The 20364-nt window shown below is 37.2% G+C and overlaps 1 protein-coding gene across 4 annotated transcripts; it reads left to right on the top strand.

Moving 5' to 3' along the window:
- Positions 1-2329: 2329 nt before the first annotated feature.
- si:ch211-216l23.2 (uncharacterized protein LOC565061 homolog) lies at positions 2330-19620 on the top strand. Of its 4 annotated transcripts, none has more exons than XM_062035444.1 (9): positions 2330-2545; positions 7123-7212; positions 8148-8221; positions 8962-9091; positions 10372-10571; positions 12769-13047; positions 13125-13271; positions 13373-13573; positions 18874-19620. In XM_062035444.1, the coding sequence occupies exons 1-9, from the start codon at positions 2484-2486 to the stop codon at positions 18903-18905; spliced, it is 1215 nt and encodes a 404-aa protein (XP_061891428.1). In that variant the 5' UTR covers positions 2330-2483; the 3' UTR covers positions 18906-19620. The 4 variants fall into 4 exon arrangements, with proteins under 4 accessions (XP_061891428.1, XP_061891429.1, XP_061891430.1 ...); XM_062035445.1 differs by having other exon boundaries at positions 2331-2545; positions 13128-13271; positions 18874-19619; XM_062035446.1 differs by having other exon boundaries at positions 2331-2545; positions 7126-7212; positions 18874-19619.
- The last annotated feature ends 744 nt before the right edge of the window (positions 19621-20364 follow it).

A 20364-nucleotide genomic window follows, 5' to 3' on the forward strand; every position in this document is an offset into this window, starting at 1 on the left:
GCTCACCGCCTGATGTCATGCGTCGGATGCGACCGAGCTAATGCACGAATAATCATTCAGGAAAAAAATGTAAATAGGGATAACACAAAATGTACAAAACCCAAAAGCAGTGAAGTTGGCACGTTGTGTAAATGGTAAATAAAAACAGAATACAATCATTTGCAAATCCTTTCCAACTTATATTCAATTGAACAGACCGCAAAGACAAGATATTTAACGTTCGAACCGGAAAACACTGTTATTTTCTTGCAAATATTAGCTTCATTTGGGATTTGATGCCTGCAACATGTTTCAAAAAAGCTGGCACAAGTGGCAAAAAAGACTGAGAAAGTTGAGGAATGCTCATCAAACACTTATTTGGAACGTCCCACAGGTGAACAGGCTAATTGGGAACAGGTGGGTGCCATGATTGGGTATAAAAGCAGCTTCCAAGAAATGCTCGGTCATTCACAAACAAGGATGGGGCGAGGGTCACCATTTTGTCAACAAATGCGTGAGCAAATTGTCCAACAATAGATTTCATGGTAAAATTGTGAAATTTACTGTGGTTTTTACAGCATTTTCCTCTGAATGAAAAAAAAATAACTTTTTTTTACTGTAATAAACTGCGGTGCCGTCTTGGCATTTACAGGTATACACGGGAAAATACACCAATAAAAATAAACTGGCAGCTCAGGTGCACAAAATGTCACTGTAAAATGTCAGTTTTTTTTTAAATTTACAGTAAAAGAACAAATATAAATTTTACAGTAAAGGCAACTGAGCTGCCTCTTTTTAAACCATGAAACCAGCATTACTGTTTTTCCATTTACAGTAATATACACTACATTTTGAGGTGGAATTATTGCAATTTTGACATTTTAGTTTTTAAAAAATATACTAATAAAATGTATTTAAAAAAATTGCAATTATAGTATTCAGTGTTAGAAGCGGCCCTCTGGGGCCCAACATAACTGTGATGTAGCTCTCAGTGAAAACCACTTTGACACCTCTGGGTTCGGATATGAATTATAATAACAATAATAAAAATGGGTTGAGGGCTTGTGTTTTTTTTCTTGACAGGTTCTTCTATTCAGTTAAGATGGAATACTGCAGCTGACAGTCCAACCATGTCAGAGTAAAAAAAACAAAAACTGACTAAACTAAAGCTAAGTCTGAATGAAAATGACAGTATATTCAACAAGGAGATATAATTTCTCTATTTGAGTTTTTCTAGACTCCCTACTTTACACTTTACCATTCTAACTATGTTCTTTTTCTAATTCCCTCTGAATAAATTACATTTAATGATATGAATGACTTAAAAGGTTTTCGTCAGCATTCTGAGACTGTAAATTACCTTTTACATTGTATTAATTAATATTATGTGTTGTCTACCTTGTACTTTTTTTATGTCCCTGCCTAAAATAAATGAATAAATGGGAGGGAAAAAATGAATAAATGATTCTGTATTTTGGGTCCGCACGTCACGTGACCATTATATACTTGCAATACTAAAACTGACCGCTACCATCGAGCACTATTAAGAATGGCGCAATTGTTATGACCTTTCTCTGACCACCTATGAATCGGACCATCGAAGAAGAATTGCCTGCCAGCTTCTCTGCGTCGTCGATATTTTTTTAATTTACAGTAAAAAACAAAAACGAATGTACATTTTACTGTAAAATTCTGGCAACTGAGCTGCCTTTTTTTTCTCCTTTTTTTTTTTTTTTACAATAAAAACAGTACTTTTTATCCATTTACAGTATTATGCACTATATTTTGAGGTGAAATTATTGCAACTTACCATATTTGTTTGACATTTTAGTTTTTAAAAAATCTTCTAATAAAATGCGTTGAAAAAATGTGCAATTATAGTATTCACTGTTAGAAGCGGCCCTCTGGGGCCAAACATAACTGCGACGTGGCCCTCAGTGAAAACCACTTTGACACCTCTGAATTATATAAACAATAAAAATGGGTTGTGGGCTTGTGTTTTTTCTTTTTTTTCTAGACTCCCTACTTTGCACTAACTACGGTACCATTCTAACTATGTTCTTTTTTTTAATTCCCTCTGAATAAATTACATTTAATGATATGAATGACTTAAAATGTTTTCGTCAGCATTCTGAAACCGTAAATTACCTTTTGCATTATATTAATTAATATTATTATGTGTTGTCTACCTTGTACTTTTTTTTAATGTCCCTGCCTAAAATATATTGGAGAAAAAAATGAATAAATTATACTGTATTTTCGATCCGCACGTCACGTGACCATTATTATAATTGCAATACTAAAACTGACCGCTATCCTCGAGCACTGTTTAGAATAGCGCAATTCTTATGAGCTTTCTCTGACCAACAATGAATCGGACCATCGAAGAAGAATTGTCCGCTAGCTTCTCTGCGTCGTCGAGAAAGGGAAGACGACAACACGAGGTTTAGTGCTAATTCGGCCATTAAGCTCGCTGTTTTGCGGTCGAGGTGTTTTGTACTGAAATGTCGTCCTGGTCGAAATCATCCCAAGCTGCTCGCCGGCCGCTGCTCAACCCCAATGGAAGGTGAGTTTCGCTCTCTTTGCTTTAGCATTAGCATGCTATGCTAACCCGGGAGTCACAACACAAAGCTGCCGCGTGTGAGTAATTAAAGTAGTATATGTTACATTCCGGTCATTAAAGTAGTATATGTTACATTCAGTTCATTAAAGTAGTATGTTACATGCAGGTCAATAAAGTAGTATATGTTACATTCAGGTCATTAAAGTAGTATATGTTACATTCAGGTCATTAAATTAGTATATGTTACATTCAGGTCACTAAAGTATTATATGTTTACATGCAGGTCATTAAAGTACTATATGCTACATTCAGGTCATTAAAGTAGTATATGTTACATTCAGGTCATTAAAGTATGTTACATTCAGGTCATTAAAGTATGTTACATTCAGGTCATTAAAGTATGTTACTTTCAGGTCATTAAAGTAGTATATGTTACATTCAGGTCATTAAAGTAGTATATGTTTACATGCAGGTCATTAAAGTAGTATATGTTACATTTAGGTCATTAAAGTAGTATATGTTACATTCAGGTCATTAAAGTAGTATATGTTACATTCAGTTCATTAAAGTAGTATGTTACATGCAGGTCAATAAAGTAGTATATGTTACATTCAGGTCATTAAAGTAGTATATGTTACATTCAGGTCATTAAATTAGTATATGTTACATTCAGGTCACTAAAGTATTATATGTTTACATGCAGGTCATTAAAGTACTATATGCTACATTCAGGTCATTAAAGTAGTATATGTTACATTCAGGTCATTAAAGTAGTATATGTTACATTCAGGTCATTAAAGTAGTATATGTTACATTCAGGTCATTAAAGTATGTTACATTCAGGTCATTAAAGTATGTTACATTCAGGTCATTAAAGTAGTATATGTGTACATTCAGGTCATTAAAGTAGTATATGTGTACATGCAGGTCATTAAAGTAGTATATGCTACATTCAGATCATTAAAGTAGTATATGTTACATTCAGGTCATTAAAGTAGTATATGTTTACATGCAGGTCATTAAAGTAGTATATGTTACATTTAGGTCATTCAAGTAGTATATGTTACATTCAGGTCATTAAAGTATGTTGCATTCAGGTCATTAAAGTAGTATATGCTACATTCAGGTCATTAAAGTAGTATATGTTACATTCAGGTCATTAAAGTAGTATATGTTTACATGCAGGTCATTAAAGTAGTATATGTTACATTAAGGTCATTAAAGTATGTTACATTCAGGTCATTAAAGTAGTATATGCTACATTCAGGTCATTAAAGTAGTATATGTTACATTCAGGTCATTAAAGTAGTATATGTTACATGCAGGTCATTAAAGTAGTATATGTTACATTCGGGTCATTAAAGTAGTATATGTGTGAATGTGAGTGTGAATGTTGTCTGTCTATCTGTGTTGGCCCTGCGGTGAGGTGGCGACTTGTCCAGGGTGTACCACGCCTTCCGCCCGATTGTAGCTGAGATAGGCTCCAGCGACCCCGAAGGGAATAAGCGGTAGAAAATGGATGGATGTTACATTCAGGTCATTAAAGTAGTATATGTTACGTTCAGGTCATTAAAGTAGTATATGTTACATTCCGGTCATTAAAGTAGTATATGTTACATTCATGGCCCGAGCCATAACTATGTGAGGACAAATGTCTTCCCTAAATTATGATTCCTTGCATTTTGTGAGGCCCTTTAAATGCATGGAAATCATGAAAAAAAAAAATGTTTATGGTAGACGAACTAGTCCCAGTAGCCTTAGCATTCATGATTTTATTTTTGCTAAAACGCCTGAAAAAGTCAAAACTCCAAGATCAAGTCAAACTATTTGAATCATTTGGAGTAGATGCATGGCTTTGAAAGCTAACATGCTGATATTTTGTATCCCACCCAGCCAATTTATATTTTCTTTATTTAGCCTTTTTTTAACCAGGTAAAATCCCATTGAGATCTTTGATCTCTTTTCCAAGGGAGACCTGGCCAAGAGGGCAGCAGCAAGGTTATATTAAAAACAGTAAACAACACATAAAACATCAAATTTACAACATTAAAACTTGCTCACATGACACATGTGCATACAGACAAGGTAGACTGCAATCCTTTCACAGAAGCTTTAAACTCATTTAGTCAGGATGCTTTATTATTGTCCATTCTTTAACATGTACAAGACACATAAGAACTGAAATTACATTTTCGGCACAGTCCCACTAAGAGCAGACATACGTTACAGGGAGACACGACGGGACCGCCAACGGATCAGCCACTTACGGCGCTCCTTAAAAAATGTGGGAAAAAGTCGATATTGGGAAAGGGGGGAAGAGTAAAAAATATCAGTCAAAGGCGGGACCCTCGGGAGGGAGTCCAGACTCAGTCCAAGGGAAAAAACCTCATTTGCCATAGCACACATAAACATGTTACATATAATCACAACAACTCGCAACAGAGGGGGGGAGGGGAGTTGGGGCCCTGGAGGCCGGCCTGCTGCTATAAAGCGCTACTCAGCCGTCCATCAGGGCAATCAAGCGGTGGTGAAGGCGTCCGGTGGGGGTGGGGAGTGTGTTTGTGTATATGCCCATTGTCTTTGGGTGTAGTGGAGTTGTGTTCATAGGCCTGGGGTCGTTCTGCATACTATGCAATGTAACAAGGGTTTGAAGTTGAAGATTTGATTGTAGGTTATTCCAAGCCTTTGGTGATGAAAACCTGAATGCTTTCTTGTCCAGTTCAGTTCTTTCTTTGGGGACGACAAATTGCAGAACATTCATTTGTCATGTTACACATGCGCATGTTTCTCTCAGACTAAGATGGAGGTGGTAATGCATGCTTTTATTTCCTGTTGTATATTTGGAATTTCCTGTTTTCTTAGTCTTCCCAAAAAGAATATTAGAAATGTATAAATATTACAAAACTCTGCCGCACGTACCAGAGGGCGGGACCACATAACACCAGTTTTTAAGTGTTTGCATTTTGGGTCATTTTCAAAGTTCTATTATTTGTTTTTAAATGTCTTAAAGGGGCCCTATTATGCAAAACCATTTTTTCTTACCTGTTTGTACCTGATTCATTATTTGGGATCTGCATAAATCCAGAAAATTTGAAAACTTCCCATGGAGGGATTAAGATATTTATAAAATAATCTTGCCTTCCTTCCTACTTCTGCCAAACAAGCCGTTTGGAATTTGCGCAACCTGTGACGTGACCGGTTTATCCACATTTGGTATAAATGTACCCAAAGTGCCTGGCGCACGTCCACCATTGCTATGGAAGTGCTAAAAACTACAACAATGATAGCATGGAGAAGACTCAGTCCAAGCTGCGGCACATAAATAAGACCCGCCCACAAAACAGCGCATTCTGAAGCAGCTTGAAAACGGTCATTAAAACATAATCTATGAAACATTTTGACCAAAAAAAACCACCATTACATGTTATGTAGACCACAAGGAAGTGTTTTAAATGTAGAAAATCATAATATGACCTCTTTAGTGGCCTTGCACCTTCTTATCATACCTTTTACCATATAAACCCTCGTGGATCCTGAGGTCCTCTGTTCTCTTGTTGGCTTTTTATCTTTACTTAATACCAGGACAAAAAACCACGGTGATGCAGGAGCTGTCAGTATCAGTGGACTAAACTACATTTAATGCAGCATTGCTATGCTAGATAGGCTCCAGCACCCCCCGCGACCCCGAAAGGGACAAGCGGTAGACAATGGATGGATGCTATGGTGCTTGTCAGACTTTCATCTGCTTTTAGAAGACACGGGTCGTGTGTGCTCCTCGACTTGACTGAACCCTGAATTGCTTGGTGTGTAGGGGCCCGTACAATGTTGCCAGGAGTAGATGTGGGAATCTTTGGGCACCTCACGATTCGATTCCGAATCAGGAGCTACAATTTGAAAGAAAATCTATTTATTGATGCATCATTAATTTATGTTTATTGATGCAGTTTTACATTTCTTTTCGTTTCACTAAATAAGCGTTTATCACTTGAGTGCATTTGTATAAGGAAACAGTTCAATTAATTATATTAAAGTTATATTGAATGTGTGCAAAACTGGAACATAAGTGCCCTACAATAAAAGAGCTGGTCAGATCTCTGTGAGGTGGCTCGCTGCAGTCAGCCAAATTTTAGAAACTGTCTGCATTACATTATTCGCAATAAATAAATCGATTGTAGTTTACTTATAAATATAATAATAATGATAAATAGGTTATACTTGTATAGCGCTTGTCTACCTTCAAGGTACTCAAAGCGCTTTGACACTATTTCCACATTCACCCATTCACACACACATTCACACACTGATGGCGGGAGCTGCCATGCAAGGCGCTAACCAGCAGCCATCAGGAGCAAGGGTGAAGTGTCTTGCCCAAGGACACAACGGACGTGACTAGGATGGTAGAAGGTGGGGATTGAACCCCAGTAACCAGCAACCCCCCGATTGCTGGCACGGCCACTCTACCATCTTCGCCACGCCGTTATCTATTTTATAATCGCCTAAGTCCGAATTGCGATAAATCTAAAAATCGATTATTTCCCCCACCTCTAGCCAGCAGTGTTAATTGTACTTTTTTTGTGAAGCAGCGCTCAGCCGCTTCAGTTGTTCCGAAGAATTGCACCGTATCCCAGCAGGGAAGAGAGAACAGAGGAGCTTAAAGATGCCCTGGAGAGGTGTGTAGATCTTTGTCACTTTCACATCCCTCACCAGTGTGCTCTCCTTTACCAGTTTGGTACATGATAATGAGAGTAAACAGAACTGGGACCTCATTTATAAAACTGCGCATTGATTCCAACATGAAACATTACTCGAGCACAAACCTCTGAATGTACATACTGTATGTACGAAAAAAAATCTGATTTATAAAGCCATGCTGCGTACAATTGTACACACTAAATATAAATCAAAGTTGCGTTGAATTGTGTACAGAAAAGTTCCTCCGTGGTGTCTTCCTACAATCATCTTAAAATGGTCATGCTCATTAGCTCATGATTATGGTGATTAGCTAAAGGATCACATGTTGGGCTGTCAACGAAGGAAGACGAGGCCGTGACTCAAGAATCAGCTGAAATTAAAATTCTTGGCCTAAACCGATATTGTCATGAAAATCTTTTTGTCATAACGTTGGCCTTGTATCGTAAGCAATAAATAAGCGTATCGTCCGTAATTCCTGTGCATTGACCAATTAATTGAAGATTATTTAAATGGGACCTATTATGCAAAACCAACTTCTCGTACCTAAGTAGTGCAGCGTTCTAACTTACATCTGTCAGTAGACTTGATAACATGGCTGAAGGGTTGTGACACAGTCGAAGTCTGCTTGGCCTGGAGGAGGACTTAGGCACATAAATACCACCCGCCCACAAAACGACACGTTCAGAAGAGGTGGTCAGAAAGCGGCTTGAAGATGGTCTGTAAAACATAAGCACTGTCATTACATTTTATGTAGCCCACAAGGAGGTGTTTTAAATGTTTAAAAAAAATCATAGTATGGCCCCTTTAATACATATTTTGCATTAGAGCATAAAAAGCATCGATCTTTTGCATGTCTTTATTTGCACTGCCTGGAAGTCATTAAAGGTGGCATTTTCACTTCTTTTTTTTTCAGTTACAAAGAATTGGAGCAATTGCAAAACTGCAGCGTGGGAGTGAAGTTTGAGGGCTCAAAACATCAACCCAATGGTAAGGCTTCCAATGACGTCATCATTGAAGCACAAACAATGTTTGAGTTCACTACTACTGACACCGATACAGGAGTTCAGATGTTCTGAGACTATTAAAAATAATTATCAAATATGTATTATGACAAAAACTATATTTGTTAAATGCCCACCATACCTTTCAGAAAAACGATTGCAGAATTCTAAAACATTTTTAACTTGTATACATTGATTACCTTTTAGAAAAAAGGACAAAATAACTTTTTAATAATGGTCTTAAGTCTACTTTTAAATTAACATTTGTAATTTTCCCCATCAAAAGTAGAAAGGTATTCCTTGGATCTCTGTGTAAATAATGTACACAGTAAATTAAGAATCAATGCTGTAATGATTTATGCTGCTAGCCCATTTATACTTCCGGTTCAAAGCACTAAACAGAAAATACATTTTCAACCAGCAGCAGTGAGCAAAGTAATCGAAAAGGTGGCGCCATAGCACAAACAATAACACACCTTTTCAGTGTCTCTGTTGATGTTTTATGAAACCTATTTGTTGAATACAAAACATTGTGGCTGTCAGCGAAGAAAATTACATAAATTAGCTGCACTGACTAATAAGCCGCAGGGTCCCGAGCATAAGAAAAAAGTAGCAGTTTATACCCGGAAATTACGGTGTATGTATGTATATGTGTGTGTGTGTATATATATATATATATATATATATTTATATATATATGTCCTTGCCTCTCTTTGTATTTCTTAGCCACTCAAGCTAAGCCTGACAGCGCTGTAGCCGACAGGCGCAAAGTCCTGTATCAGAAGTTCTACAAACAACTGCAGGGGGAGCGAAGGCCGCCTGGTTGTGTGGTCATCTCTGTCGCCAACCAATGCCTGTGAGTACCCAGTGGTCTAAATTCAATTACAGCAACATTCACAATTTAGGTGATCCACGTGTACTTCTTCTGTATCCTTTCTGACAGTTGTCTATATATTGTATTGATGATTTAAATGATCTTTTTATAAATGTGTGTGCATACGTGCGCATATTGTGTATGCAATTGCATTTCCTTGAACAGTTCGGGTTTAACAGTGGCTTAATATCAAACTCAGGACTGACTAAAAGTAAGACTTCTATCACTACACCAAAGTATTTGCTTCAAAACACATTTCAGAGAAAGTCAGAAAATGAATGTTATTTCAACTTTTACACTTTTTTCACATACAGTAATTTAAGAGACACAAATCCATCTGTTAAACATAATGCATTTTTTATGATCTCTTTTTACAACTTTGGTTCTTCGCTGGCGTGGGAGTGTGCAAAAGACACACAAAACAATACACTACAATGAAAATGCACTGAACTGCTGCTCTTTAGTTACGGCCAAGCAGAAAGCTGAAGTTGATTATTGTCTGGAACTATTCAGTTGTGACTCTGCACATAAGTTCACAAGTTAATCACTATTGAAATAATTGTATTAAATGTGGGATAGGGATACAATTGTAACACATCCAAAGAACACAAATTGGGAATTCATAATGTTTTTGTAGATTTCAAAGTGCACAGCTAACCATGCTACAGTAAAACATGCTTCCTCATCGTACAACTCCCATGCTAAACTTCTCCTAGTTCAATTGTGGGGGGGATTCCTACATTTGCCAAACGATTGTTGAATATGTTCTAATGGTTTATTTGCAAATTGCTTTAAAATGGAATACACAGTACGAGCAGGACAACACCTCTTAAATTAAAACAAAACATTGATTTACTCATGGCTCAACCCACATAAGCGCCACAAAATTCACAGTACCATTAAAATGAATTTCAGCAGCAACTACAACAATGAACTGGTCTTTTTGGGCTGAGCATTGGTTTTGTATACACACTTTTCACAGTACGTGCAAGAACACTGTCAGAATGTTCATAAAGTGGAAGGTTTCATTGAAGATAAGGGCGTATTACTGATTCTCTTGTTTTATATGATGTTTGTACTAAACATGTTCTACTACACTTTAATCAAACCTATATTAGTGACACCAAAAACACCACAACTGCTTTTAAAAGGGAAAATTAACACATTCTTTTTTTCCTCATCAACTTGATAAGTCTTTATTCCATTTGAGTCAACAAACTTAGAGGTGTTGAGTTAACAAAATGTTTCTCTTCCTCTCAAAGGAATTACCCCAAATCGATAAGCAAGTGCTTGCAGGAGCGCGGCCTATCAGTGGAAATGCTCTACCTTCAGGCGGAGTCAGGCCTGACCCAAGCCCTACAAGATGTCCAAAGTGTTGGCTCCCCGTTATGTATTCTGGTGGAGCAGACAAACATAGCTCTGTCCTCCTGCACCGTTATCATTTTCTCAGAGTCGCTCAAGAGTAAGTCATTATAAGCCACCATCACTTAAAAAAGAATAGGCAAACACCCTCAATTGTAAACCCCCATGGCTTTTCTTATTCTCCAACACAAACTCTGCAATGCACTTCAATAAGATCTTTGGTAAAGTTGGATTAAAACCAGATAACATCAAACACAGCACTGCACTTGGCATTAATAGAGTTTTATGTTTCACATTTCAACTCTTGCATCAACAACATACATTTAACGGTGCATCATTCATTAAGTCCAAACCTGGCACATAGTGATAAAGGATTACAACATTTCATGACAACTTGGTTTCTTACAGTAGTCTGCGTTGAAGCCCCACTGTACATGCTTGTGCAGTCTACCGTGCACTTGATCTCATAATCATTTCCTAGCTGAAATAAGGAAAGTGACATTTTAAACAGTTTTTCGACTATAATTGCTGTTTCACATTTACAAAACTCAAAACCATTTAGGTTGACGCATTGTTTAAATCATAAATAAAAACAGAACGATGATTTGCAAATCCTTTTCACCCTTTATTCAATTGAATAGACTGCAAAGACAAGATACTTAACGTTCGAACTGGTAAACTTAATTTTTTTGCAAATATTAGCTAATTTGGAATTTGATGCCTGGCACAAGTGGCAAAAAAACTGAGAAAGTTGAGGAATGCTCATCAAACACTTATTTGGAACATCCCACAGGTGAACAGGCTAAATGGGAACAGGTGGGTGCCATGATGCTCAGTCATTCACAAGCAGGGATGGGGCAAAGGTCACCACTTTGTGAACAAATGCGTGAACAAATTGTTTAAGAACAACATTTCTCAACCAGCTATTGCAAGGAATTTAGGGATTTCACCATCTACAGTCCGTAATATCATCAAAAGGTTCAGAGAATCTGGAGAAGTCACTGCACTTTAGCGGCAAGGCCGTGACCTTCAATCCCTCAGGCGGTACTGCATCAAAAAGTGACATCAGTGTGTAAAGGATATCACAACATGAGCTCAGGAACACTTCAGAAAACCACTGTCAGTAACTACAGTCCATCGCTACATCTGTAAGTGCAAGTTAAAACTCTGTGCGAAGCAAAAGCCATTTATCAACAACACCCAGAAATGCCGCCGGCTTCGCTTGGCCTGAGTTCATCTAAGATGGACTGACGCAAAGTGGAAAAGTGTTCTGTGGTCTGACGAGTCCACACAAGGCATGGGTAACTAACACATCTGTGAAAGCACCATTAATGCTGAAAGATACATACAGGTTTTGGAGCAACATATGTTGCCATCCAAACGCGTCTTTTTCATGGACGCTCCTGCTTATTTCAGCAAGACAATGCCAAGCCACATTCTGCACGTGTTACAACAGCGTGCCTTCGTAGTAAAAGAGTGCGGGTACTAGACTGGCCTGCCTGTAGTCCAGACCTGTCTCCCATTGAAAATGTGTGGTGCAATATGAAGTGTAAAATACGACAACGGAGACCCCGGACTGTTGAACAACTTAAGCTGTACATCAAGCAAGAATAAAAAGCTTCAAAAATTGGTCTCCTCAGTTCCCAAACGGTTACTGAGTGTTGTTAAAAGGAAAGGCCATGTAACACAGTGGTAAAAAGGTCCCTGTGACAACTTTTTTGCAATGTGTTGCTGCCATTAAATTGTAACTTAATGAATATTCGCAAAGTACGTTTCTCAATTTGAACTTTAAATATTTTGTCTTTGCAGTGTAGTAAATTGAATATAAGTTGAAAAGGATTTGCAAATCATTGTATTCTGTTTGTATTTTCTTTTTACACAATGTGCCAACTTGGGTTTTCAATTTTGCAAGTCAAAAATACACTTATTTCAAATCATTACAAAATGAAACACGATGTACAAACAATATACATGCAACATATCCATATGAATACAAAAAAGACAATACAATATTAAACCCATACCTACATAGCACATATTCCACATCAACCTGTACACCTTAAAATCAAATCAAATCTGATAAATGCACATTTTACATAACTTGCCCTCATTAGCAATGCACAATTCCAACAGTTTAAAAAACACACCAATGTATAACCCACCGGTGTCCAACATCCAATTAAAAGCTAACTCCCAAGTTGCAGATCCAAATACTGTGTGAGAACTTTGTTAAAATTTCCCTCTTTCTTATGCCCCACCCTGACACATTACAGTTAACCCTCCATTTTCACCCACAGTCCACCGCAACATGCCCCAAGAGCAGGCCATGGACTTTGTTGTGGCAGAGAACAGCCGTGGACTTAATAAAGACAGCTCAAAAAGGGACCCCGCAGATATTGCAGCACAGGCGTCTCAGCTGCTCGGTGATTTTCTGGATCGAGAAAAGATCGAGTGCCACGTAGTCCCCTCCGAAATCCGTCAGTTTCTTCTCCTGTTAACTGAGGGTGTGCATCTTTACCCCGAGGAGATGGAAGCCATCTCAAAGTATGTCCGAACCCGTCAGGAACACATACAAGGTGGGGTGGTAAATCTTTTTGGACTTTGTGCCTGTATTTATCTCTTTGAGTCACTGTCTCTGTCTTCCTAAACTTAGTAGCTTCTAACAACGAAGACAAGAAGGACAAAGTGTTACCTTCAGTGCTTGGTAAGCCGCCTCCTCTGCTCCCTACGCCACCTGGACCACCTCCGATTCAGTCTTTCGGTGAAACAGGGCGGCCGATGCCACTCTTACCTACACCAGGTGAAGACCTTAGTTTTGTCTATATTATATCTGTTTTACTCCTTGTAATATATTTAAAAGTTGCAGGACTTGAAAAATCTGTCTCATCCTTACCTTTTTAGGTCCATATCCCATGTCCAAGCCTCCCCCTCTGCTGTCCCTGCCTCCATCCTTACACAACCACTACGGTGGCCCCGGTTTTCATCATCCCCCCTTTATACCTTACCCACCCCAACGTCACTGGGGCCACAGAGGCTCCCATGGAAATAGAGGCATGCCACCCTCCCTAAAAAGTTCTCGCCCTCCACTTTTATCTACTCCAGGTGGGTGCTAGTATTTGATAAATTTGTTGTCCTACCAGTGGACAATTGAAAACATTCAAACTCGCAAACTCAATATATCAGGCAAAAAAACCAAACAAAAGTGGTATTGCCGTCTTTAGTTTGAATTAGAGTATTTTGTTGAAACTGTAATTTATCAACATGTTTCAAAGCAAATCATTAGCACAATTACATGTCTGTGTAGATTGTCAGCCATCAAAAGATGGTGCGCTGCAAAGGTTGACTGAAGGCAACTGCTTGTTTAGAACCTTTTACTGTGCCTCTGCTGCGTTTTCTCCGCTATGACAGGTTTCAATAGGGTTTGTGTTGCCCGTCATAGCTGGTGAACAACCATGCTTCATAAAAATGGGTTCAACTTTAGGGGAGAGATGTCGAACTTTGTTGTAGGCAGATAAGAACCTCTGGTTAGAGGGGGTATTTCTAAATTGATGTAGATGACTTCTTTCACACCTCTTTCAAAACACCAGTCCTCCCTATCTAGAATTTTGGCATCAAACTCACTATTGTGACCACCCTCAGGGGACACACCCACCAGATACAAAAAATGGGAAAATATACAAGTACAGTGTTTCCCATAAACTGCCAAGATACCTGTGGCGGTGGGGGCGTGGTCACCATGACATCATCGAGTAATTTGCATAATTTACTACAATGATATGATTTTCTCTAAAAAGGCTAAAAAAAATTATACTTACTAATTAATAATAACAGTTTTGTTTTAAACGTCCATCCATCCATTTTACAATATGATTAAAACACTTTATTTTCATATTTATATACAGATTTGAACAATAAGTTATTCACTGAAATATATTTATTAATTGTGGTTCTTACAAAAAATATATCTTATAAAATATAAAAGCTAAAATGTCTCATAAAGCTCTGCCCCTTTAATTAGTGCACACTAAATAATTTAACTTTAGCCTACTACTACAACCATATTATTTACCAGCAACATAAAGTGAAACAGAGGCAGAGGTGTCCTGCCACAGTCAGTAACAAATAAACAGAAAACAGTAGTGGTGGTAGATAGACACAGAGCTTCATCAAACATCTGATCCACTGAACAAAGAGCTCCAAAAATCTTGAACATTAGACTGCCATCAGTTTTACTCCCTATACTTAACCATGTGTTTCCTACTGCCTGCAGACTTTGCACCCTTTGTTATATACACATGTTGTGTTTCTAATATAAATACATTTAATAAAGTCAAATACAAATAAGGCAACAAGAGAAGTATCCTACACTTCTCTTTTGTTAAGTAAATCTGAACAGCCGATATGGGCATCTACATTAACTATATGATTTGCCTGAGAAGCTGGAGAGGACACAAAAAAAATAATAATGATAATTTTTTTTATTTGTGGCGGACGTAATTCTTTCGTGGCGGGCCGCCACAAATAAATGAATGTGTGGGAAACACTGAAGTATTATTGTAGCAAAATTTTTCGCAAATGCATATCTCAGTCTGTGCGTCTGTATTCCGATTCACGTGTCTGAGTACTAATGTATGCATCTGTATCTCAACCTACCGGTACATTTTTTGATTTATGTCCATATTTTGATTTCTGTGTGTCAAAAAATAAATAGAAGTGTCTGTAAATGACATCACATCCTATTTGCTTAGCCGTGGCGTTAAACAAGCTTGAGCCCAGTAATGAATCAATCGCAAGACCCGTTAGTAAGTGTAGAGTTTCAGCTGAAAATGCAGCTTTGCTGGGCTGTTCTAAGCGTTCAAATCGAGAGATATGAAAGAGCTTTTAGTGGAGTCCCAAAAAAAGTGGTTCATAAAAGGAATAGTCAGGGAACTTACAAAGCGCATCAAGGGAAATGGCTCGCAAACTACGTTGCTTTCATCTTGTGGAGCACAGTCGGACAATGCTTGTGTCAACAGCGATCATTTCGTAAAAGGTTTGTTTTAATAGTTGATTTGTTTGAGAAATCAATTGGGTTTATACTTTACTATAAATTTGGGATTTGAGAACAGAACTAATTGCATTAGTTTGTGTTCTTTTAAGTTATGTCATGGTTTCTCTGCCTAAATATAACTACCGGTACAAACACCTTTTGATAGTGGAAATAAACTGTCATGTTCAGTTCAAGTAATAATTGTAGTGATTGTTGGTCCAATCTACCCTAACTTTGTTGTTTTTCCTAGTAGAAACTAAACGATTATTTGGTGTTGTGCATAAAAGCAAAGTGCTCTATTAGACGTGGATGACCACGCCACAGCATTTTCGATGCTACTCGTTAGCATAAAAAGTATCCTTAATAGTGTTAATAAATCCCTCATGGCTCAACAGCATACCAAATGTTGATTTTGCCAAATATTTTTGGAAATCAATTATTGAACAGGGAAATCCAGCTAGACAATGAGACAAAATTTTAACTTCATTCATACTATTAAAACACTGCGGACATCAATCACTGATGACCGTGAAATATTTGTACCAGGAAATCAATTGCATAAACTAAATGTATCTTTTTTCTCATTAGCATCAGAAATACGGCGCTCGTTATTGTCATTCAAATACGTTGTTTACCGATGCAGGAATAAGTCCAACATCGTCTTTTACGGATTAATGCTGAATTTGTGGACCCCTCCAGATGTAAAGACATGATGTGCCTCCAATCTCTTCTACTTTCAGTCCTTGTGTGTGTAGAAGTGTGGTCGAGCAGTAACTTGAGCAATCCACTTCGGTGATGAGGAATTGTTTAGTTATTTTAAAAAAAACGTTTTTCTTTAGTGTAAAAATCCACTCCATCCCATTTCAATATTCTTTTATGATGGCTTGAATATGTGACTCGTAAACTTTAAAAAAAACACACGATGCATCTAAATAAAGACTTTTGCCTGTCATCTGAAACTTGGAAGTGCCTCTAGGTACATGCAACCCAACAATTCAGATTTGTGTGAAGAATCAACCCTGATTGTTTTACCATGTGACTTTTGCAACACTTCTGCCGTGTAAGACTTGTCCTTGCAGTGATCTGGGGCCGTACTTATCAAGCTTCTTAGAGTGCCATTTTACACTTAAGTCCTGAGAATTTGCGAAATTTAGTCCTACTCTCAAACTTAAGAATAAAAGCTTTTTATCAACGTTCTTAAGTCTAAGAATCACTCCTACTCTCCACGATATTTAAGAGACCTTCAGAGGTGTCTTAAGTGGTTAGGAGTTGCCAGCAGGGGATGGTACTGAGGCGAGAGAGACGTGCGCGAACGTTCAGGGAACGGAACAATGTTTTTTTTTTTTTTGATGACGAGCAGCTGATCAAACGGTATCGTTTAGACAGAGCGCGGATATTATTTTTGTCACAGATTTAATACTTTTCGATTCCTTGTTGATTTCTGCATGTGTCTGCAGTGGGCTAGTATATATAGAGCCACCCACACCAGTTTCAAATTAGTTGCCTAATTAATGAATTGGAAAGAAAATGTTATGACAGTAGCGTATGTGTGTGGCCGTGAGGTGAGTGACGTCAGTGAGTGTGTGGGCGATAGAAGAGAGAGAGGGAGCGGTAGCGTGAGTGTCGACGGGGACTAGTTTGTTTTGTATTATTTTGTAGTTTATTGTCAAAATATACACTCCCATTGTCCACTTAAATATTTCCAAGATATTTCTTTATTCTTAGACAACGGATTCCCTTCCGTGATTGGTAATTTCTATAGACACAGAAATGACGTCACCTAAAATTCCGTTTACGGCTCATAGTAATGTCGTAATTCAGCTCTGAGTGTGACACTTAAGATTCAGTCCTACACTTCGCTGAAAGTGTGAGTAAGACGCTTGATAACTAACTTTTAAGTGCAGCTTTCAGCGAAGAATTTATTTACTCTTAAGTCAACTCTTAACAGACTTCTTAGGAGTAATTCTAAGAAGCTTGATAAGTACGGCCCCAGAACGTCTAAAAGACATCTGCAACTTCACCTTTCCTTTTCTTATACCCACCACAAGGCAGCATCTTGCACTCACTCAGGTTTTCTCAACATAACTGGCTCACATACTGATAACTTATTTGAAGAAGACAAACATACTTAATGACAACTAAATAACTGCTAAAACGTGGTTTACTTACAGCAAATAATCAAGTCTAATGTGATAGATACGTGTGACGTTCTTTTTACTAGTATCAATATCGGATCATGAAACCCCTATCAACTTTCCCATTGATGGAGATGCAATACTCTATACCTTTTATCTCCACGAGTTGAAACGCAACAATAATGGTTTTCCATTTGTAGGACACGCCTAGGCACACAAAGGAGGTGTCATAAAAGTCTAGTTTTGTCAGTACAATAATGGGAGCTGGCTGTTGGACGGAACAATAAGAATTGTTCTTAAAAACATACATAGTGTCACTTTTACATGCAGCTTTCATCCACAACATTTAAACTTAAACTGACTGGTGTGGCATATAAGTGCATCTCATTTTTTTGGAATATCGTGCAAAAAAATGTAGACAAGACTGTGGTTTTCAGTTAATTTCTCTATATTATTGAACTTTTTGACTACCGTATTTTTCGGGCTATAAGTCGCAGTTTTTTTCATAGTTTGGCCGGGGGTGCGACTTATACTCAGGAGCGACTTATGTGTGAAATTATTAACACACTACCGTAAAATATCAAATAATATTATTTAGCTCATTCACGTAAGAGACTAGACGTATAAGATTTCATGGGATTTAGCGATTAGGAGTGACAGATTGTTTGGTAAACGTATAGCATGTTCTATATGTTACAGTTATTTGAATGACTCTTACCATAATATGTTACGTTAACATACCAGGCACCTTCTCAGGTGGTTATTTATGACTCATATAACGTACACTTATTCAGCCTGCTGTTCACTATTTATTAATTTTAAATTGCCTTTCAAATGTCTATTCTTGGTGTTGGGTTTTATCAAATAAATTTTCCCAAAAAATGCGATTTATACTCCAGTGCGACTAAAGTTTTTTTCCTTCTTTATTATGCATTTTCGGCCGGTGCGACTTATACTCCGAAAAATACAGGTACTTTTCACATTCCATAGGATAGTGAATTTTTTCAATCTATTTTTTAATAGTCAACATTATTAAACATGCTCTTAAAATATTGAATTTTATGTGCAGTTAATCTATAAAATAAGTCTTTTTCACTTTTTGAAATTTAGTCAAGGAAAAAAAATTAACAGTTATTTTTTTGTTTAATGTTCTAATAAATTGAAATGGAAGTGTATGGTGTTTGTAACAATTATGATACATTTTTATGATTTTGTTTTACTCTTTTTGGCCTTTTTAGGTGCTCCTCGTCAAGGTGGCCCCCGTTACTAAAGGACATAAAGTCAGTATTTCCACTGCTTCTTGTTCATTTCCATGGAAGTTGGCCTTTTGAATTGTCAACTGTTTAGGAAAATACATGACTGAAAAATATGGTAACATAATCTGGAAGATAATAATGAAAATATTTGGGTTTATATAGCACCTTTTTAAAGGGCTTTAAGATGAAAAACTGATATTCTTTCACCGTGCAGTCTCACACTTGTAGTAAACTAAGAAAACGTGGCTGCCAATTGATGTTGTTTCTTACATAATTGTTTTGTAAAGTCATCTTCAGACTTTTTTTAATATCGACTCGTAATATGCAGAAAATGTAAAGAATTGCAGTTCTCCAGAATTATTCCAAACCGTTTCTTAATATGTAATTTCATGACCATCTGAAAGACAAAAAACATTTGTATTTTTCTTTTTTGTTTTAATGTAGCAATGACTATTCTGAGAGTAAAAACTTTTGGTTACACCATAAACAACTTTTAGCGTCGTGTTTGTATGCCTTTTGTAGAGTCTAATTTGCTTCTTTTGTCTTTACATTTACATCACTAGGACCATTTCCTTTTTATATCAGATTGTATGTGGGGGAAAAAATTAATTGAATAAATGTCTCACTTGATGGTGTTCTTTGCTGTACTTTATCCTATATTCAAGAGAGCATATAAATAATGTTTTTCAAATGTTTCAGTGTTGTACAAAATATTGTCATCAATAAAAAAATATACACACATTCGAAGGTATCTCCATCCATCCATTTCTACCGCTTGTCCCTAATGTTAGAACAAAATCCAGCTAATTTCATCTACACATGAAGTTACACGTTTTAACAGCTAGGTGGCACCATACCTGCACTTAACACCACACATGCATAACACTTGCATTAAAAGTGTGTTTGAGGTGTAGTCGTGTGAAGCAAAGGTGTGACGTTGTGTAAAATTCAATTAGATGTTTAAATAACCTGCCTAATGTTATATTTGATTAAAGTAGTGAATCATATCACAATCAATATCACTTCCTCCCATCCTGCAGTGACTACTCTCTAATGCAGCGGTGTCCATCAAAAGGCCGCTTGAAACCGCAAATATTATGCTTTTGATTATTTTTTATGTACATTGTAAAAAAAAATACAATAAATATCTAGATTTTGCAGGGAAAAAAATGGCAACTCATTCACCAGTATTTGACAGTGAAATAGAGTGTTATTGCAACATTAGGGTACATTTAGGTAAAGTCCTCTTCAGACTTTTCTTAATATCGACTCGTAATATGCAAAAAATGTGACGGTATATTTTTACCGTCATTTTGTGTTTTCTATTTGCGGTAAAAAACCTTAAAAACAAAAACTGGCAGCTCAAAGGACAGATTTTTTATCATAAAACACTTGTTTCTTTTAAATTTCCAGTAATATGCTGGAAAGACCACCGTAAATGTTACCGTAAAATCTTGTTTTAATTTTTTACAG

This window comes from Entelurus aequoreus, linkage group LG24, assembly GCF_033978785.1.
Source record: "Entelurus aequoreus isolate RoL-2023_Sb linkage group LG24, RoL_Eaeq_v1.1, whole genome shotgun sequence".
Taxonomy (NCBI): domain Eukaryota; kingdom Metazoa; phylum Chordata; class Actinopteri; order Syngnathiformes; family Syngnathidae; genus Entelurus; species Entelurus aequoreus.

Bases quoted from the DNA above. Each gene is read 5' to 3' on its own strand.
- si:ch211-216l23.2 (XM_062035444.1), top strand. From the start codon at position 2,484: ATGTCGTCCTGGTCGAAATCATCCCAAGCTGCTCGCCGGCCGCTGCTC. The intron at 2,546-7,122 runs GTGAGTTTCGCT...TTTTTTGTGAAG, and splicing joins CTGCTCAACCCCAATGGAAG to CAGCGCTCAGCCGCTTCAGT. The intron at 13,048-13,124 runs GTGGGGTGGTAA...TCCTAAACTTAG, and splicing joins CCGTCAGGAACACATACAAG to TAGCTTCTAACAACGAAGAC.